This window comes from Epinephelus lanceolatus, chromosome 9 (assembly GCF_041903045.1).
Source record: "Epinephelus lanceolatus isolate andai-2023 chromosome 9, ASM4190304v1, whole genome shotgun sequence".
In the NCBI taxonomy this organism is placed as follows: Eukaryota; Metazoa; Chordata; class Actinopteri; order Perciformes; family Serranidae; genus Epinephelus; species Epinephelus lanceolatus.
In genome coordinates, this window is record NC_135742.1 from 29,637,911 (window position 1) to 29,659,494 (window position 21,584).

At 41.3% G+C, this 21,584-nt stretch overlaps 2 protein-coding genes across 5 annotated transcripts; both read left to right on the forward strand.

Moving 5' to 3' along the window:
- Positions 1 to 6,347: 6,347 nt before the first annotated feature.
- Positions 6,348 to 10,898, forward strand: LOC117252287 (uncharacterized). Of its 3 annotated transcripts, none has more exons than XM_033619062.2 (5): positions 6,348 to 6,472; positions 7,344 to 7,675; positions 7,838 to 8,004; positions 8,271 to 9,472; positions 10,101 to 10,898. In XM_033619062.2, the coding sequence occupies exons 2-5, from the start codon at positions 7,432 to 7,434 to the stop codon at positions 10,459 to 10,461; spliced, it is 1,974 nt and encodes a 657-aa protein (XP_033474953.1). In that variant the 5' UTR covers positions 6,348 to 6,472; positions 7,344 to 7,431; the 3' UTR covers positions 10,462 to 10,898. The 3 variants fall into 3 exon arrangements, with proteins under 3 accessions (XP_033474953.1, XP_033474954.1, XP_078026931.1); XM_033619063.2 differs by having other exon boundaries at positions 7,363 to 7,675; XM_078170805.1 differs by having other exon boundaries at positions 7,368 to 7,675.
- A 1,658-nt stretch (positions 10,899 to 12,556) lies between these two features.
- Positions 12,557 to 20,899, forward strand: entpd4 (ectonucleoside triphosphate diphosphohydrolase 4). 2 transcript variants are annotated; one of them, XM_033620213.2, is made up of 13 exons: positions 12,557 to 12,714; positions 13,092 to 13,221; positions 13,334 to 13,531; positions 13,618 to 13,823; positions 13,991 to 14,141; positions 14,336 to 14,439; positions 14,747 to 14,806; positions 14,957 to 15,111; positions 15,707 to 15,873; positions 15,964 to 16,288; positions 18,609 to 18,694; positions 18,816 to 18,977; positions 19,657 to 20,899. In XM_033620213.2, the coding sequence occupies exons 2-13, from the start codon at positions 13,214 to 13,216 to the stop codon at positions 19,889 to 19,891; spliced, it is 1,857 nt and encodes a 618-aa protein (XP_033476104.1). In that variant the 5' UTR covers positions 12,557 to 12,714; positions 13,092 to 13,213; the 3' UTR covers positions 19,892 to 20,899. The 2 variants fall into 2 exon arrangements, with proteins under 2 accessions (XP_033476104.1, XP_033476105.1); XM_033620214.2 differs by having other exon boundaries at positions 14,957 to 15,087.
- The last annotated feature ends 685 nt before the right edge of the window (positions 20,900 to 21,584 follow it).

The following is a 21,584-nucleotide window of genomic DNA, read 5'->3' on the forward strand; positions in this document are numbered from 1 at the left end:
CCGTTTATCACCACTACACTCAGACGTCATAACTGTTTTAAGAACCCAATGATTGCTTCCACCTTATCAGCCTGGTGGAAAACACTAGAAATCACAAACTCTCCGATAGAACCTTGCTTGCTCTCTCCAATTTGGCACAACCCGGATTTTGAAATTAACAAAAGACCTCTCCATTTTAGCACATGGGAGATGAAGGGAGTAACTCATCTCCATCACCTTTTCCAAGACAATATACTTATGACATACACAAACTTATTTCAAACTTTTGAAATAAGAAATGGCAATTTTCTACAATATTTACAATTGATAATAACAATCAAGAGGAGAATTCCAGTGCCTCAGGACACTTTGCAGCCACCAGAATTTGCCAAACATATTACAAAGCTTTCTCCGAGTAATAAGAAGAACCTTTCTAAGATTTATAAATTACTGTCAAAGACCAGTTCTATACATTTACCAATTTTAAAATGGGAAAAAGAGCTGGGTGTATCACCGGACCCTGACTTCTGGACTCAGATATGCAAAAATACATTTAAGATGACAAGACACACTAATATACAACTTATCCAATTTAAAATACTCCACAGAACACACATCACCCAACAAAAGATGAATAGAATGGGCTTTAGTCAATCTGACACATGCACTCAGTGTACTCAGAACACTGCAGACACCTACTTTCATGCACTCTGGTTATGTTCACCCGTCCAGCACTTCTGGTCAACAGTCACTCAAAAACTCTCCTCCATTTTGGACTGCAGGATCCCATTATCTCCCAACCTGTGCTTAATTGGTGACATGATGACAATTGACCTCCCAAACAGCCACTGCAACTCTTTTCTTGTAGCTCTTGCCATCGCCAAGAAAACAATCCTAGTCAATTGGAAAGATAAACAGACCCTCAACATCAACCATTGGCTGAATCTCCTTGTAGAACATATTTCGCTGGAGAAAATATCTGCTGGCCACAGAAACCAATTAACATACTTTACAGAGAAATGGTCACCATTTATTCACTCACTAAACGTGTCTGTATAGTGCCACTCAGCCTGTGAGCATATGCCACCTGTACATATAAATATTACAACTCTAGAAAGACTGTTGTGTAATATGTAACGTGTTTCTGTTAATGATGTAACCCCTAATCCCTCTGTCTCTCTCACCACAATATACCACAGCGGTTCATCAGAACTCAAGGTCTTAAGCATGTGTTAGGTGCACCTTCTTCCCCTTCAATCCGGGCCTGCTCCCTGGCTCTGTGGGGGATCGCGGGGCCGGGCGGTTTCCCTGGGGGCGGGTGCGTCTGGACTGCTCGCCCTGTGTGCCTGGGGGGCGGGGTCTCCTCGTGCTCCCTGGGCCTGGGGCGGCGTGGCCAGTCCCCCCTGGGGGGCTGTTTCGCTCCGCTCCGCTCCCGCCCTTCCCCTTCTAGCCCCTCCCATCCATCCCTCCAGCCCTCGGGCCGGGCCTACACTGGCCTGGCCTCCTAAACCACATTTAGTTCACTCACCACACATTCCACAGTTTTAATGCACCACATACACTCACTCTCACTCAGACCACTGATGGATTGGGGGGCTTCATGATGGGGCAGGCTATGGGACAGTGGTGTCCGGTAGCCCTCCATGCTGGACCCCGGCCCATCCTTATCTGTTCTCCAATTTTAAAGCACCACATACACCTACATCTTGTGGGACAGATGGGAACAGGTTCCAGGTGCCTGCACGGGCTGCAGGACAGCAGTGTGCTGTAGCCATCAGCCTTGCCCCCACCTGTCTCCTATGTCCCTCAGTTTTAATGCACCACATCACACTTTTGGCACTCACATTCACATTCACGGTGTAGGGTTAATGTTTCTCCGTCAGGGATTGGAGAATCATAAGGAAGTTTTTCCAATAAAGGCTGTTAGGCTAGTCTCCAGGGAAGGTGGGTGACGGTCACAACCACGCATTATGGGTATAAAATACTTGACTGCAAGATTAACAGTGCATCAGTCTTCACAAGAAGCTTACACCCTTTGTGGCGCTAAGCTATGAAGACCAATGCAGACAAGTAGAAGAAAAAAAATAAATAAATAAATAAATTGGATCAAGCACAGCCATTAACTTATTGACTCATATTACTGACAATACAATTTATATGTATTTACATGATAAATACATGTATTTTCATCATTAAGACACATTTCAATGTGCCATCTGATAAGATATAATATATATACAATATATACAATTTTTGCAATGTGATATGTGTAGTGATTATTAACCAGTTTTGAACCAGAAATCACAGTCAATATCCTAGATGGTGCTCACTGGGTACACTTAATGTCACAGTAGACACACCAGTATTTTGTATGTTGGTGTATGGATACTTGGATGTATTCTATGTGTTTATTTGTGGATGTATCTTTGGTGAAGTATTTGTGGTATTTGTGGATGTGGTTTGTAAATGGATTTCTTGATGTTTTCTTTTAATTCTGTGTATGTGTTTGTGGAAGCATTTTCTTTTCTTTTCAATATTCCAATTTTCTTCTTTTAAAAAAAAAAAGGTATCCTGTGAACAGGTGTTGCAAATAGGCATTTCACAACAAACACTTATCACAGGACATCTGGTTCTTGTGCATAAATGTACATTTCTAATGCTACTGTGATGTCCATATCAAGAGTAAGTATAAACTAAACTAAACTGAACTAAACTAAACTACTGCATCTGTATTTTCCATAAGTTTAGTCGTGTTCATTAGCTGTAGCACTGTCTTTTTTGATAAATGTCTTGCCTTCCTCAAATGTTAAACTGATTCTTTCTGTTGAATTATGATGTTTGCCGGTCATTATTTTGCAGCATTGCTCAAGTTTTTTTAATTTGCATTTTAACCAACAACTTTATGCCATCTATTTTCAACATTCATATGCATCCACGTTAAGTTAAGATCCATCCCACTTTACTGAGGCTTATTAAGTCAAGTCAGTTTTATTTTTAAAACCCAGTATTACAAATTTGCATCAAGAGGCTTTACAGTCTGTACATGACATTGTCTGTCCTTAAACTCTCCATTCAGATGAGGAAAGGCTCCTCCACAGAAAACTTTAATGGAAACAAAATTAAAGAAGCCTCAGGAAGACCCAGGATGGAAAGACATGTTGATAGATGTCTTATGTACAGAATAATTCAACATTAAGTTACAGTATAATAATCAAGATGACAGCATTACACATTGTAAAGTGTTATACTAAATCTAAAGGAGCTGATAACCCACCTGACGTCTGGTGCACCATCAACGCACATCTTAGAAACAGCAAGAAGGCTCCAAGGCTGTCAGCCAGCTGTGCTGGCTCTAACCGCAACACAATGGTGGCTGAGGAGGGACAAAGACAGGGGGTTATGAGACAACCAGATCAGGTGACTATGTCTTATTATCTTATTTAATTTCATTTAAATGTTTCAGCTTATCAAATGAATGCTGCTTCTTCTCTCCTCTTACCTCAGCCCTGTGTTCAACAGACCGCTCAGGATGCAACAATGGCTGCAGTTTGCCACCATGGCATCCAGTGTAAGATTGACCTGCTGCTGAATAAAGTCATGCGTAGATGACATCAGCTTCAGCAGCAAGGCCCGGCCTGTTCCCTCCACCTCCGGGTCCATGGCCCTCTAGAGGTGATCATAGAGCTCAGCCACAGTGTTCATGGCTGCACAGGCCACTGCAGAGTGCAGGTTTTTCACCTGTATCGTAAGAATAAACATCATCAGCCATGACTGCAGTGCACACTCATAGACAGAGGTCGACAAATGAAAATGCTTGAAACAAAAAGAGGGAAATACAGATACCAAGATGAAAGTGTGTACAATACCTGCTTAGTAAGGACCAAACACACTTCATGGAGTTTGGTCATCAGGATCTCTGCATGGTGCTGTGCCAGAGCTGGAATTTTCAGGCTATTTCCTTCATCCTGTATATTTAGATATAAAGAATGATTAACTGATAAAAGTTACAGCTGACGACATTTACCGGCTCCTCACAGAAGTTCAATAGAAAAGCTTCTGGCTGGGTGTATTGATTTTAAACTGATTTTATTGCCTTGTTTGCAGGATTTGTTAATAAATCAAATGGGTTTGAATGTTTTAAAGGTGTCTTATTTTGGGTCAGTGGTGGCGTTTTGTTCGACCTATAGGTGCCCAAGGGTGGGGCATAACATACAGTTATTTATACATCTGCCAGAACATCTAGTAAGGCCGCTGACCAACTCACTGAATCCTTTCATGCTGTATCGCAATGGCTTGAGTGTGCTATATTAAGACTGAATGTAAAAAAACGGTTTCAGTCTGTTTTTCTACACATAAATGACACAAAAATGAAAGATTCATGGTTAGAATAAAGAGTGAGGTTATAAATGAAGTTGACAATGTCAAGTATTCAGGAACTATCTTAGACTCACATCTAAGACTGGATAAACAACTGTAAAATATTTGCAAAGAAGTTAAAGAAAATCTTGACTGCTTCAGACTCATCAGACAGTGTTTGACAATGTTTAGTATGAATCCCTGCCACGCTAACTGATGGCCCAAACCAAACCAAGTCAGCCCATGACTGTCAAAAAGAGGTGTAAGTGGACAAGGAGGTCTCACTAATGACTCAAGCATAGCCATATCTCTGACAACAGGAAGTAACCCTCAACATACTGTAAGGCACTATGTTCTCATTATGTATGAAATGATGTTGCCCCTGGTAACCAAGTCTGTTTTTTGTTTTAGTTTGTTTTGCAGTCAACCAAAGCTGTTGAGATGTCTTAATATCCACAGGGGTAAGTGAGAAAATATTTGGGTCATTTCATTTAAAGGTCCAGTGCACAGGATTTAGAGGGATATATGGAGTGCATTAGGGATGATGTTTTTCTGTAGGCCAACGTGCAAGTTAGCATCTCTAACCAAAAACCCATTCAAAAAATTATTGACTTCGAGACAAGTGAACCAAGAGTGCAAATTGCGAACTCAATTTCAGGTTTTAGGACTCATTCCTGGAGCACTCTATTGGCAGAGAAAGAATATAATATGAATAAATTTGTTTTCATTAGCGTATAATCACTTGAAACTAAGAGTTATGTTGCTGTTATCTCAGAATGAGCCGTTCATACCTGCATAGGTAACGTTAGTGAGTCTTTTCATGATGTGTAAAGAAAACTGGATACAGCATTGGAGGTTAGGCTCTGTCCATTCCTATGAAAGCTGCTCAGTGGTGCATAAAGCCAAAAAAGTTCAACTGCCTCAAATCAAATATAACACTCCGCTGAATGGGGATAAATTTTGCTGGAAAAAAAATGTATTCACGTGTTTTACAGATGCCTCTTTAGCGTCAATGTAAGTCAATGGGAAACGTATTTCTGCGCTCAGTGGCTTCATGTGACCAATGTAATTATACTGCTTGGCCACTATGAAAATTGGCCTCAAGGCTTGGCACTCATCCTGGGAGCAAATTTACGAATCCCAGGATCGGGATATCATGAAGGAATGACCTTCCTATGACTGACTTGTACTTGTTGCCTTTGTTGATTAAATTGGTTAGTGTTTAGGCAAGAGGAGTGGGATTTGTTATGGTTAGGGTAAGAATGTCAAGGCAAGCCAATCAGAGGCAGAGAAAAATGGGCCATTCCTTCGCTATCTTAGGATTCCCAAATTTGCTTCTTCAGGGGCCTGGTCCTCTTCTTCTAGTCTGCCATTTTGATTCTACAGTAGCCCAGAACGAACAAACCAAACACTGGCTCTAGATAGGGTCATTTGCATTTTCATGTTTTCATGTCAGACACAGTAGTTCTCCTACACACTTAGCACATGGGAGAAGTTTCAGCTGATATGTCTGCAACCTCACACCGCTAATGTTAACTGCCACTAAATCCCTCATACTTGACCTTTAAGCAGTGTTTAAATCTTAGGGAATCATAGAAATAATGTTCTCATTTTAAATGCCGTTTTTAACCAGGCATTATATAACATTAGAGATTGCGAAATAAAATGGATTAAAAGCGTTTATGGATAATTAAACAGCCTGCTAAGCGTGTATATGAAACGTTTTTAAAATGCCTATTAGCCTTGACCAAGCTCCGACCAGCTACTTCAGGAACCGGGGTATTATTGCCTGAGTCTTGTCTTTAAGGAAGACAAAACCCGTTTGGTTTGCACTGCTGTTTCAACAATTAAATTGGCAACATGTATAGAATACTAATGTGTGGTTTATTTAGGACTGAGACTCAGGTTGGAGCTCAAGGCTGTCCCTTAAATAATTGGTGACAGCCCGCACAGCCGAAGAGGAAGTTGGACCTGCGAGACAAAACTCAGGAGTTTTACGCCACCCCCAGTGTTAGAGCCAGGAAGTGTTGCTGTGAGTCATGTAGAGCAAAGGTTTTGCACATTATTTCTGCTTTACACTCACAGGAGTCTTTATTATTTGATTATTGGACGTAAAAGTCTCAAAGACATTTGGCAGGTAAGTCTAACTGCAGTAGGAAGTCTTATTTACTGGACACTGTACACATTAATATATATATATATATATATATATATATATATATATATATATATATATATATATATATATATATATATCTCCCTGTCTTCGGTCTGTCTCTATTCTCAGCTGAGTTCAGTAACTTAGTTATACAGTAGCAGTGGAGGAAGAGTTAGGCTTCTTAGGTATAGTAAAAGTAAAGTAAAAGTCCGGCATTCAAAAAGTTACTTCAGTTAAAGTACAGTAGTGTAGGTGTGAACATGAAGGCTAGGTTACTTCAGGTCAAAGTACTCATGCAGAATGGCCCATTTCAGAATAACATATAATCAGCTATATAACTGTATTATCATCAGTAATGCATTCATGTGTCCATCACTGCAGCTGGTAAATGTGTAGCTCGGCTCGGCAAGGCTACTTAATACGCTGCTGGGTAGTTTGTAAATTTCTGTTGATAAATAAAGTCTTATTAATACAATAGTGTAATCAATTTATTATTATTTGTATTATCAGTCTAAATCTGTGAAGTAACAAATGTACTGGTGTGAATATTTCCCTTTGAGATGTAGTGAAGTAGGAGCACAAAGTACCAGAAAATGGAAATACTCAAGTAAAGTACAAGTACCTCAAAATTGTATTTACATACAGTACTTGAGTTTATGTACATAGTTACTTTCCACCACTAATGAATAGTACGTATAAGAAGGGTTACACAGTCTATGATATTTTTGAAACAGATAAAAAAAACTGTGAAGAGCATATAAATGACACAGTGATTCCTAAATGTTTTGACCTCTGTCCCTTAAACTATAAAAACATTTGTTATGTGTTTTGTTATCATCAATATATTTAGCTCCTTTCCATCCTGTTAGCTCAGCCCACCAGCAGCAAAGGAGAAGCCTCCCCATCACACAGATCCAACGTCCACTTCCTACTGGACAATGCCTCTGTTCCGAGCTTCAGGTGAACGTCGTGGGGCGAAGGCTCAGCCCGGGCGCAAGAAGCTGAGAAGGTGGAGGGGGAACTGGAGGAAGACAGATGAAGATGGCTCTGTCCTTTCTTTGTCGCGGCTGTGTCTGCTCAGCCTTGTTGACAACATGAAGGAGGTGTGGGTGAAGGACTATGCCGACAACTACCTGGATCATTATTCATTCAGATACATCATGGGGCCTTTCAACTTACTGCGTGAGTGTTTGAGGGCGTATTGAATGTCCCTCTCTCACAGGTCTCACATCCTTTAAGCATGTGGGCTTAAACAATGTACTGCAAGAGATTGAGTGTTTCAGCAAATTAAAAAGTTTGCCTGTAACTGTCTGACTCTCTTTCTATCTATTACTTTCCATATAGCGGGTGAGTTGGTTGAGGAGCTGACTGGGCTGCTGTGTGCCAGAAAGCAAATGTCCCGGGCAGCCCTCCACCTCCTGCTGGTCCCCCAACTCCGTGGCCTGTCTCTGGATAAATGTCCTGGTCTGGTCACCTCAGCACTCTGCGCCCACATTGCTGCACGTTGCCAGGTGAGATGGAGTCACCTGCACAGATGCTGGATCAGTTATTTTAAGAGAGAAACATGTCTAACTTTTATGTTTTTCACTCAATCTTGTCAGTGTTTTCCACAGTTTGGCAGATTACTACAGCTAAGTAAAATGCTAAATATATGCCTGGATGTATCACCACTGATGTACACAGTTTGATTACGATAGAACTTGTTTTGTTCCTCTTGATATCTTGTGTTTGGCTTGTAATTCTATAATGTCTTCATATTTCCTCCTTTTAATCTCAGGGTCTGTGGAGTCTGGATCTATCTGGAGCACAGCAGGTGCCCTCAAAGGTCCTGTCTGAAACCCTCTGCCGTCTACCTGCCCTGCGCTCACTCACCCTGGCTGGTACACTATGTGACAGATGTGTCATCAGCACGATTGCCCACCGCTGTCGTTTGCTTCGCCATCTGGACGTATCACGTTGTCATTTCCTTTCCCCTGCTGCACTACTTCTTCTTGGAGGTGGGGCTTTCTCTTCATCCTCCAGCTGTTCTTCTGCGTCACCTCGTAGCACCTCCTCCTCTTCCTCTTCCTCTTCCTCTGCACCCTTGTCTCCTCTCCCCCTCAGCAGCCTGCTGGCTCTGGATATCGGGTTTGGGGAACAAGAGGGGGACCCTGTGGCGGCAGCAGCCTACCTCCTCCTCTCCCTGCCCTGCCTGACGAGAGTGGCCATGGAGGGCCTTGCGCAGGCTTCCCGTCTCATCCAGCAGAGACAGCTCAGCCAGACACAAGAGTTCACTGACAGAGAAGGAGTTCCCAGGCTGGAAGAGGTGTGGAGGGAGTGGAGGCACAGACAGGGCATGGACAGTTGCAGGAAAAAGGGAGAAGAAGCAGAAGCAGGGGAAGAAGATAAGGATGAAGAGGAGGAGAGGATGTTGTGGGAGGAGTATGGTAGTGAGAGTGAGGAAGATGAGAGCACAGATGAAGGGCCAAGTTGCTCTCAGAACCAAGCAGGGGAAAAAAGGAGAGGAAGAGTGTTGTCAGGTGATGAACGCCTCATCCTGCGTCTCAAGGAGGTCAAAGGCCTATCATGCAACTCTCTGGACAGTTTCAGTCGAGCATGTCCTAATATCCACACCGTATCTGTGAACGTTGATGATGATGAAAACACTAGAGGAAGAAGCCAGGGGTCTGTGTTAGCTGCAGGCCTCCAGGCGTGGTCAGGCCAGCTGCGGAGCCTTTCGGTGCACTACCCAGGCCCTCTAGTGGATCTCCTTCCTGCCTTGCATGTTGCAGGCTGCTCTTTGGTCTCTCTCACCCTTGAGGGGGTGAAAACTAGCCCTCACACCCCTCTGCTGGAGCTCGTCAATGCCTGTCCCCGACTCAGAGACCTGCACATTTCTGCCGAACCCCCAAGCACCCCACAGGAAGAACAAGAAGAGGAGGATCAGAGGGAAGACAGGGATCTTCCAAAGCTGCCTTACCTCAGCTCCCTCTCACTCAAGTAAGGCTACTAATGAGGTACACTATAGGAACTACTGACCCTCGTTTGGGAGTCAGTGGACTAACTGCTTGTTCCTGATACAGACTGCACATGTTCATATCTTTGACGCGGCCATGATGAGCCTTGCAAAGGAATTAATGGCGTCTCATGGGCATAATACGTATCTATTATCTAACTAAGTAAAATGAAAATGGAAACAAGCATCTACTCCTCTGAACAAGCCCCATAGACACTGTTGGTCAACCAAACCTGACCTCTGGATTCGCTGTGGAGGTTGGATAGGGAAGTAAAATGTTTCCTCTAGAAACATTGATGTTTATTACTAGAATAATGAGAACCAATACTGTTCACAAGAGTCAACAAGGTAGATGAGCCCTGTATCTATTTTAAGAGGAACAGGAACATGAATCCAGCAACTTTTATCTCGGCTGTCTTTGTGTAATGTACCAATATCGCAACTAATCTGTTCATACATCTTTATTTCTTATCATTTTGAATTTAATGTATTTAAAGTCATGATTCGATGAAGGCCTTGAGGTTAAAAAAATACTTATTACGACAACTGCTTCCTATTGAAATAACACTCTTATTGTTATCCATCTTCTTTGTGTCTCCTCTTTCTCTGAAGTTTCTCCTATGAGCACAACCAAATGAAGCCCATCATGTTCTGGATGTCCCTGAGGAGGGTACTCAAGTGTCTTCTGATTGGCTCTCCTTTACTGGAAAACCTCTCTCTGGTCTCCCTGCCCTGCCCTCTGGACTGCGTTTTACAGGATGTACTGTACATGGGCTCACCAGCGCCCTGGCCACTTGGTCGGGTACAACGCGTCGACCTGTCTCGGACAGACGTGACGGTGATAACAGTGCTAAGTATTCAGCAACGGAGCCGGAGACTCAAGTATGTAGACTTGAGTTGCTGCTGGCAAATCAGTCAGCACCAGTGGATGAACCGCAAGACATTCAGTACGGTCCAAGTTGTCTGGTCGTAGTGAAGAGATGGGCAGGTTGCAACACACGAGCAGCACTGCTTAAGGTGAATGAGTGAAGCTTTAAATCATTAGAGTAAAATACAATGCATGATTTTTACAGTGTCAGTTACATTCGTATACTAGCTTGTATAACTACAAGTCTTTCTTATTTTTGTAACTTAAGCCTTACCAACACAGATTGATTTTACTGACTGTATTTGGCACTGACAGGTTGCAGTATGTAGTTAATACTTGTCTCACATCAGACATGTTAATTCTAAAGTGCCTTGAATGAACTACCAGCTACATCTGTGCTGTATTTCAAGTAAATCTTTTGACTGTCACGTTTTTTAAGATGATGGCGAATTCAACAGACAACATGTGACTTATGAGGAACACTTTTCTGTGTATTATGACCTTTTCAGTACACTGTCAGTATAAAATCACATTAGAAATGACTGTTTCCAGTGTTTTGATTTAAAATTAGATATGGACTGAACAGAGGGTACCCAAAGTGCTATGTATTTAAATGATATTTTAGTACAAAAAAGTTTGTTCCTTGACAGTTACTGTTCCTCTATTCAGAAGGGACGGGTCGGAGGCAGCACCGAAGAAGAGAAAATTTTAAGTTTAAGGTTTAAAAGTGCATTTAACAGGCAAACATCCAATTCAAATATGCTTTTACTGACAATAATATTGTACACTATTGCCAGAGCAAATTGTACAATGTTTACAATGTAATATATAATAAAATGTTGTCAAACACAAACTGGTGAAGGACTCACAAAGCAGACTCACAGACTCAGATAAAAGTCCAGCGTCTTCGATCAGGCTCAGGTCAGTACACGGGTAGTCAGTCAAACAGGCAAAAGATTCAGTCTGATAGGCAAAAGGGGAGGTCAGAGGCAGAAACAGTCAAAAACACACTCACAAGGAACATTAGGGAAACACTGGACCTCTTACTCAACAGTGAAGATAATCTGACAACAAACAAGGGGAGGATAGGGACTTAGATAAACTAAGATAAGGGAGACATTGAGACACAGGTGAAACACATTGAGACACAAGTGAAACACATTAGGGTGTGGAAAGTAGTCACAAAGGAAGGGAACTTGACAGAACATGGGATCTGAAACAAGATGACACAGTTAGTGGTTACAAAAATCAAACAGGAAATACAGGGATGACACATACAAATGAAAAAAGGTGGCTTGACAGGTCATGATAAATGTATGTTATAATAATGCAGCTGTACAGTAAGAGAAATGAATGTACAAAAAAGTAAGAGAAAAAAGACAACAAATGGTTTGTACATTATTTCACTACAAACCATAAAACACTTTACAGCTGCATTATTATACCACAGGAGCCCTCAGTATTTCGGACAGGTGCATTTGTCCCTCCAGAGATGATAACAATTAATTCACAATCAATCAATAAGTCGTTCATAATTTAACTGAACATGTGACATTTATTTAATCGATCAGTCGATAGGCTATGCAACACTGTCAAAGTATATGCAGTATGTTGCTGGGAGCTTTGACTAAGGGAAAAAAAAAACACATTTGGTATTGTCTGGTATAAGTTAAGATTTTATGGTTTTTCAAAATCATGATTAATCAATGAATTCATTGGCAATTTTACTAATAACCAATAAGGAAAGTGCTTATAATTTGCAACTCTATTCCCCTTCAATTAAATCATGACAGCAGAATTAAAAATAAAGACATTTACCTTGTAAATTGATGCAGAAAATGCACAAACTGGTGCATAAAAATTTATATAATTCATAAACAAAATCCACACTGAAACAAAATCCACACCCTTATTTTCTATAATGTAACAAAAGCAAATATTACCTAACAAAAATTAAGCAATATATAATACGTAAATATATCTCTCAATAGATATATACATAGTTATTGTAATGGTAAAAACCGTAGAAGAAATTAGAGATAGAGCATAGAACATCAGTATAACAAAAGGTGGAGTCAGTGGAAATTCCAGTCGGTAGGTGGCGATACTGCCTCTTCATCTCGGCTGCGCCCGGCTATTAACTGAAAGAAGAAGAAGAAGAGGACCGTTGGGCGGTGAGTTTTATTTTGCTGCCTGTTCGGGCAACGCGGAGACAAAAAACCAAGCGCACCGTGGTCGGGAACACGTCACTCACTGGAGACCTGCCACATATTCGCTAAACACTAGCCAGCGGTTAGCATCTGGCTGCGCAGAAATGTCTGTTTTTCCAGAGAAGAGGGGACTTTCACATTTTTATTAGTAAGTATGAAATATTTTAAAGGCCGCGAACATATAAGTAAACTGTGTTGACACTGATAATTACTAACAGTATGTGAAATGCTGGTGTTTTAGCTCGCTGCTCCAACAGCCACACATGCACCAGTTACTCTACACGGTGCCAACCGTCAACGTTAGCTAACCTTACGACTTTTATTTTGTAACTAAAGTAGCGTCCTTTCAGTTTGGTTCATTTCTGTTTACAGTTTAAATGCGTTACATTGTCCATTACGGCATTTTCGTCGAGGCGAGAACATACCGTAACATGTCTGAGCACTTCGACCAACGCTAGGCCTTTCTCGCACGAGACCTAAGAAGTTGCCTTGTAAATGTTTACATTTCGGACATTTCCCCTAAAGGTTATGATGGCACATGAAGAAAACTGGATGGAGCCGTGGAACAAGCCAAAGCTCCCATCTTCAGCTGACTGATTCTTGATTCACAAATCAAGCACACCACCAAGTAGAAGACAATCTGCACCATGGGAAGGTTGGTCTGCTGTCATCTTTGGGACTGTAAATCAGATATTGAAAGTTTCATATCTGTCACATTTTATGGCTTATTTTTTGCTCAGGCTCTCCTTTCTTGCATCCCTTGACAGGATCAGCTTTTCGTGCCTTTTCCCAGCCCCATGGCATTTCAGCTTGTCATCCCAGGTTCTTCCTCGGCTCCTCGTACCTTCCCTCAGACAGCTGCTCTTCATCGGCCTCGTGCTCTGCCTCATAGGACTGCTTTACCTGCTGCTTGTCACTGGAAAGGGGCACGCCAACTGGACTAGAGAGGAAAATCACTTCCACAGGTAAACTGCTGCACAGCCGCTCAGTGTCAACATAATCATGATGTACACAGACAGCATTGTCTTAACAATTCTTTGTTGTCCAAAAGACACTTGGCAAGGGTGACTGATGTGGACGTAACAGATACAAGCAACCCCAACCTGAACTATGGCCTGGTGGTGGACTGTGGCAGCAGCGGCTCCAGGGTGTTTGTTTACTGCTGGCCCCGGCACAATGGTAATCCCCATGAATTGCTGGACATTCGTCAAATGAGAGATCAACACCGTAAGCCGGTCGTCATGAAGATTAAACCAGGTAAGATCTGCAGAGCTTGGCTGCTTAAAAACAGCCATTAAAGGAGAGTATGAGCATTAGATACACAACAATTAGCACTGTTTAAATAATAATTAAATATAGAGTAAGACTAGTTTTTTACCCACTATATAAAATATGTTTTTGTCTAAATGTTTTCTTCCTTCTAGGTATCTCCGAATTGGCTAAAACACCTGAAAAAGCCAGCGATTATCTCTATCCACTGTTGAGCTTTGCAGCCCAACACATCCCCAAAAATAAGCACCAAGAAACACCCTTGTACATCCTGTGCACAGCTGGAATGCGAATCCTTCCTGAAAGGTACAGTCGGGTTTCATGAGCCTCATCTTGTAATGCAAACATGCACAACCCCCAGAAGCTCCACATGTAATTACAGCTGCAAGAAATGTTCATACCGGGGGTTTAAAAAATACGACGTTACACTGAAATGGTAAAAGTGCTGATATTTTATATGACGTGAATTTTCTGATGACGTTTCTCTGGTTTTATTTCAGTCAACAAGAAGCACTTCTTGAGGATCTGCGAACAGACATCCCAGTCCACTTTAATTTCCTCTTCTCTGATTCCCATGTGGAAGTGATCTCTGGAAAACAGGAAGGTCAGTAAGGGGAATGATAAGAACAGAAAGGAAGCAAGCTCAGCTGAAATGTATTGCAGTTGCAGCTTCACATAGATTCATTATGAAACATTTTGATTTTGTTAGAACATATTTAACATAATGCCATAGTTTGATTTAACACTTCATTGATGTTTACAGATTTCCTGACACTTGTTACAATAACAAATTAACAAAGGGAACAAATTTGCATTTTTTTGAAAGATTTTCCACTGTATTGTAGACCATAACTTAAAAGTAGCGCAAGATTGAAGATGCTAACCTAACTGTTGGTTTTCATTGGTTTTAGGTGTCTATGCATGGATTGGGATAAACTTTGTCCTCGGAAGGTTTAACCATGTGCACAATGGTAAGTAGCCAAGCAAGTAGTGTTTTAACAATGTGCCATTTTAAAAAGCACTTTGTAGTTTTGTCTACCACACTAATACGTAGTAAAACTCTTATCGCATGATACACTCTCCTTGTGTAACTCTGTCACCTCTCCTGTCATTCTTTCAAGATGGCGAAGCTGTAGTGGAGGTAAATGTCCCAGGCAGTGATCAGCAGGAGGCGCTGGTGAGGAAAAGAACTGCTGGTGTCCTGGACATGGGCGGGGTCTCCACACAGATCGCATACGAAGTGCCCAAAACTGTAAGCTTTGCTTCTCCACAGCAGGTTATTATCCACGACCAATTCTGTTTTTGTGCTGTCTTTGGTTTTTGTCACTCACCCTTTGTTCTTCTCCCTCCTTCCGATCTCTGTCATTCCCTGGTTAAAACCCTGTATGCACCATTTTTGTCCCGTGGAGATGATCTGCTCTCCATTCATCACTATTGAAGGCATACTGTAAGCCTGCTGCATGACTCAATAGCAGGATTTTTGGACTGAGAACATCAAATCATTCACATAGAGATCATCAAATGCAACAGAAATTGTCAGTGTCAACATTTTTGTTACTATTGTGATTTATGGACATTAACATGTTTGGCATACACTGCTTTTCCTAATTGTTCTCATATTTTGCTTTACCCTGCATGATGCACAAATGAATTTTCCCTGTCGTGTCAGATAATTTCAGCATCTGGTGTCTTTGATCTTTTGAGATACATTAAACTAGACATGCCGCCTCAAACATAGGCGACCTCCTGTATTAATTAATGTGTTGCATGTGAGCACCACTGTCATCTATAAATGTTAAACAGATAAGAATATGCATTGGTATATTATAAAGGTGTCATCATTCCCAGGCTGATTTTTTTTTGTTCCTCAGGAGGAAGTCGCCAAGAACTTACTCGCCGAGTTCAACTTGGGATGTGACGCACATCGCACAGAGCACGTTTATCGTGTTTATGTTTCCACCTTCCTGGGTTTTGGAGGAAATGCAGCACGCCAAAGATACGAAGAGAGCATCATCAGAAATACTGTCACTCGAAACAAGTGAGAACCACAGCTAGATCACATTTCAATGTTTCATGTACCAGTCAGTGCGCAGTATTGTGTGTATTTAACATATTACTGATTCTCCAGGCTCTTAGGTCAGCACAATGGTGAGACAGCAGACTCTCCGCTCCTGGACCCTTGTCTGCCTACAGACCTGCAGGACGAAATTGGTTCATCTGCACAGAAGCTGTATCTGCGAGGCACAGGAGACTTTGACCAGTGTAGACAGATTCTCCAGCCGTACCTCAACCGCACCAATGAGACCCTGACCTCCCTCAGTGGCATCTACCAGCCAGCCATCGACTACAGCAACAGTCAGTTCTACGGCTTCTCGGAGTTCTACTACTGCACGGAGGATGTGCTGCGCATGGGCGGGGATTATAACGCTTCCAAATATGCCCAGGCTGCCAAGGTAAATGCTGCATAGAAAGATCACATTTACTCTCATGAAGCATGCCAGATACACCTTCAATTGATAACTAATTATTCCATAATTATTTGAGAGCAACAGAGATTAATGTACATCCCTAATTGCAACAAAGTTGGGATGCTGTATAAAACGTAAATAAAAACAGAATGCAATGATTTGCAAATCCTTTTTGATAAATACTCAATTGAGTACAATTTAAAGAGAAGATATTTAATGTTCAAACAGGCAAACATTATTATTTTTTGTAAATATAAACTCAAATTGAATTTGATGCCTGCAACAAGTTCCAAAAAAGTTGGGACAGGGGCATGTTTGCTTTTGTGTTACATCACCTTTTCTTTTAACAACACATATAAGTATTAACAAACTGAGGGCACGAAATTTTGTTGAAATTTTGAAAGGTAAATTATTTCCTATTTTGCTTGATGTACGACTTCAGCTGCTCGACAGTCTGGGATCTCCGTTGTAGTAGTTTGCGCTATATAACACACCAGACATTTTCAATTGGAGACAGGTTTGCACTGTACCTGCACTCTTTTACCACAAAGCCACGCTGTTGGAACACGTGCAGAATGTAGCTCATCGTCTTGCTGGAATTAGCAGGGACATCCCTGAGAAAGACATCATCTGGATGGCAGCATATGTTGCTCCAAAACCTTTATGTTACTTTCAGCATTTATGGTGCCTTCACAGATGTGCAAGTTACCCATGATGCCATGAGCACTAAAACACCTCCATACTAAGGATAGACCGATACATCGGCCGGCCGATATATCGGGCCGATATTTGAGTTTTTTACTTGTATCGGCATCGGCCGATACGCGCGTGGGTTTGTGGATTTATTTTTCCCTGGCATGATTTACAGACAGGCATCCACGGGCAGCTGTGTTGCTGGAAGACCCTGCAGCGCACATGCAGCGAATCCTACTGTGTACAGTAGTTGTTGTTTTATTTATGCTTCAGCTTAAATATTTGTTTATTTTATAAAGACATTACTGGAAGATTTAAGAGCACTGAACTCTTTTTTATTTGAATGTATAGTAATAATAATAATAATAATAATAATAATAATAATATTCTACCTGTTCTACCTCAACTTTCCATCTTGTTTTAGTATTTTTTACTGTTCAATAAATGTTTCTTATTTTAAACTTGAGACCTGTAATATTTGTTATCATTGTGTCATTTTTTTGATGTAAATTGAGGGAGCAAAAGCAGTATCGGCCCCAAATATCGGCTCAAGAAAATCAGCAGTCCATAATTGGTCATCGGCTAAGGGTGATGGAAAAAAATCGGTATCGGCATCGGCCCTAAAAAATCCATATCGGTCTATCTCTACTCCATACCATTACAGATGCTTGCTCTCCAACTTTGAGCAGGTAACGGTCTAGATGATCCTTTTCCTCTTTAGCCTGGAGGACACGACGTTCATGGTTTCCACAAACAATTTGAAATGTGGACTCATCAGACCACAGCACACTTTTCCACTTTGTGTCAGTACATCTCAGATGAGCTCGGGCTGAGAGAAGTTAGCTAAGTTTCAGAGTGTTGTTGTCTGAACTTGCATTTGTAAATGCAGCGACAAACAGTGTTTACTGACAGTGGTTTTCCAAAGTGTTCCTGAGCCCAGGTAGTATCCAGTCATGTTGGTTTTTAATGCAGTGCCATCAGAGGGGTCAAAGATCACGGGCATTCAAAATTGGTTTTCCGCCTTGCCCATAACGTGCAGAGATTTCTCCAGATGCTCTGAATAGTTTATTCTGGTTTGTAGATGGTAATAACCCTAAATTTCTTGCAATTGTGCTCTGAGAAAAGCTGTTTTTGAACTGTTGGACTACTTACCCTTGTAGTTTTCACAAAGTGCTGAACCTTGTGATGTCCTCGCTTGGGAACAACTGAGCCTTTTGAGGATACCACTTTGATACCAAATTATCAGTTTCTTTTTTGTGAGTATTCCACAATTTCCCAGTCTTTTGTTGCCCCTGTCCCACCTTTTTTGGAATGTGTTGCAGGCATCAAACAATCAGGTTAACCAGCTTGAAAATCAAACATCCTGTCTGTATTGTATTCAGTTGTATATAGGTCCAAAAGGATTTGCAAATCATTGCATTCTGTTTTTATTTACATTTTACACAGCGTCCCAACTCTTTTGGAATCAGGGTTGTACTATTTATTGACGTCTCACCACTTGAACCTGTCCTGATGTTGTCCTTTAACATTTACAGGACAACATCAGGGTTGTACTATTTATTGACGTCTCACCACTTGAACCTGTCCTGATGTTGTCCTTTAACATTTACAGAGCTACTGTTCGACCCAGTGGAAGACTCTGAGGGAACGCTTTGACTCTGGCTTGTATGCTTCACATGCTGATCTCCACAGACTGAAGTAAGTCACACATGCTTATCAAACTGCTTCTAAAGCTCAACTAACCAGTTGATGACATTCCCAAAAATGCCTACATGTTTGGACAAGACTGTTCTCAATAGCTTTGTGTTTATGCCGACAGGTACCAGTGTTTTAAATCAGCATGGATGTATGAAGTGTTGCACTCAGGCTTCTCTTTCCCAGCCAACTATAAAAACCTGAAGACTGCCCTACTGGTCTATGATAAGGAGGTCCAGTGGACTCTTGGGGCTATTCTCTACAGAACACGGTTTCTGCCTTTGAGGTAAGACAGACTTTCTCCCACGTTTTGTCACTTAACTAAGCCAAGCCTTGAAGGCAGAATGAGTATATGTTCTGAAAAAACATGTATAGACTCATACAAAATAATCTCTCTCAATTCGCAAAAAATATTTTGCTGTGTTTGGGAAGTTTGTGGGCGTCAACATTTGGGCAGTGGTGTGTGTAGACCCTAGCCAATAACAGCATGCAGGGTGTAGGGGCAAGAATCTATAAAAAAGAAATCAGGTGCCAGATCTATAAACAAGCATCCGAGCGGAGCCGCTGAGCTGGGGAGGAGGGGCCAGCTTTGAATTTTGGCCAACAAATCGGAGTCATTGTGTGTTAGTAATTTAAGATGGCTTTAGTGATTGCCTTAAATTTATTCTTTAGAGTAAGTGGAGGAATGAACGGTTAATCATGAGAGCTATCTTTGATAACACCTCACTAATTTTGAACATGAGGAGAGAACTGAAACAATGATCAGTACGATCAGTATAATCCAGTAAAACTTCTGCTTTTCTGCTCAGCATTTAAAGCATGTTTCCAAGAATCTTATCCATCAAGTCAAACTTGCTTTGGTCAAAACATATAATGACCAGTGCCGTGAAGGGAATTTTTGTATTTAGGCAGTATATCTTTGTTTAAAGTGGCTCTAATACGTATGTGTTTTTTGCCTCTTCCAGGGACATCCAGCAGGAAAGTCTTAAAGGAGTGCACTCCCACTGGCGGCACAGCTTCTCTTTTGTAAACAACCACTACTTATTCCTGGCTTGTTTCTTCATTGTGTTGTTGTCTATTATGCTGTACTTACTGCGACTCCGCCGCATCCATCGGCTCACAGCGCAGCGCTGCAATCCTTCATCTGTAGCGTGGTTGGAAGACGGCCTCGGCTCCCCCACACTCCCTATCAACCTCTAAAGTTTCTAGAGCGTAAAGTCTTGACATCATGTCTGGCTTTCCAAAGCAGATCTCTTTTTTTTTCTCTCTCTCTCTCTCTCTCTGAGGCCATCTGCTTGTTCAGTGAGCTTTTGAAGTGTGCGACCCTGAAAACCTTTCTGTGAGTTGAAACAGAGATGGTGGTGAGAGTTGGACTAACGATGAAGATCTTATGTGAGTCCTCAGGCTTACCTGAGCCATGGAAATATTTGTGATTAAGTTATTTTGTTTAATAATGACGTGTCTTTTTTTAGAATCCACATTTTGCCTGTTCATGCCTCCAGATGTCTTCTATTTATTTCTAAAAAAAAAAAAAAAAAAAAAAAAGACAAACACAGCGGTACTTTGATTGCTAGCAATTTTATTTTCCCATACCCAAAATAATATTACTTTGAATTTCACAAAGTTGGACATATTGGGACTTTTGCCTTTCTTTATGCCTTTTCTGTTTATGATCACATCTTTTTGTTTGTTTTTATAGTTGTTAAATGGTACAAGCACTCGTAATTTCTACAGGAACCTCAAATGCAATATGATTTATAATTAGTGGAAGGAGCACTTTGTAATGCAGTTGAGATGTATATCCCAGCTGAAATGGTTTCTTTTTTTGTGTGTGTGTGTCTTTCCCAGATTGTTCTGCCTCAACAAGACAAGTAGCCTTTAATAGCTATACTAGTGCAATACATGTCTTGTCACTGTTGGGGGAAACTCTCCAAAACACATCTTTTCTTTTGTCGAGAGTATCAGTCTCTCTTAACGCCCTGCTGAAATCCTTACGTTGGGTCGTCTGACTTTGAAGTTGGATACCGTTGCGTATATTTACGTTGGGCTTCATTTTCAGAAGCTGTCATATCACTGCTGTGAGGGGATTGCAAATGAGAGCACATGCCCCATTATTTATATGAAAATGGTCTATAGTGAAATGTTTGCACAGGTGAATGCGAAGTAAGTGTTGTCACATTGAAATTCAGTAATAAAGGTTTTATGGTATATTCGTCTGGCTGTTTGTTTCATGAGGGGGACATCAGACTAAACAAACGGTGCCTGTGTTTCCCTGCAGGCAATCTAAAATCTGTAATTGTTCTAAAAGTGTAATGTAAACACCAACCTGTGTATCACTGAAAAGGCAAGAGTTTATTCCTGTCGACTACAGATTTAGGATTTAAGTGGAAGGGCTGCATGAGAACATCAATCAGTTGTAATAATCTGCACGTAGTCATTAATGATAACATGAGCTCAGTACATGTGCTGTAGACAATTTGATGGTGTGTTGTAGCTGTGCAGCAGAGGCGTCCTGAGAAACGTGTTTTTCTATCTGACCTCGGCAATAGAGCCCGACCAATACTGGATTTTAGGGCCGATACCGATGTATAATCTATCTATCTATCTTTCTCTCTGTCTGTCTGGAGGATATTTTCTAAATTTAATCATTCTAAATTACCCCAGGCATTTTCATATCAGTGCATATTGGACAACATTAAGTATATATCAAACACATGGCCAATGGGCCAGAACCGGCCTGCCAAAGGGTCCAATCTGGCCCACTAGAAGAGGTGCCAGGTTTCAGGAGCAAGTTAAACAATTACATGCATTTGCCTACTTCATGTAAAATTCTGCTTCAGAGGCTTTTCCATCCTGACTGGAATAGAGTTCTCTGATATAACAATGAATATTT

Bases quoted from the DNA above. Each gene is read 5' to 3' on its own strand.
- LOC117252287 (XM_033619062.2), top strand. From the start codon at position 7,432: ATGCCTCTGTTCCGAGCTTCAGGTGAACGTCGTGGGGCGAAGGCTCAG. The intron at 8,005-8,270 runs GTGAGATGGAGT...TTTTAATCTCAG, and splicing joins ACATTGCTGCACGTTGCCAG to GGTCTGTGGAGTCTGGATCT. The intron at 9,473-10,100 runs GTAAGGCTACTA...CTTTCTCTGAAG, and splicing joins CTCAGCTCCCTCTCACTCAA to TTTCTCCTATGAGCACAACC.
- entpd4 (XM_033620213.2), top strand. The intron at 15,874-15,963 runs GTGAGAACCACA...CTGATTCTCCAG, and splicing joins AATACTGTCACTCGAAACAA to GCTCTTAGGTCAGCACAATG. The intron at 18,978-19,656 runs GTAAGACAGACT...TGCCTCTTCCAG, and splicing joins ACACGGTTTCTGCCTTTGAG to GGACATCCAGCAGGAAAGTC.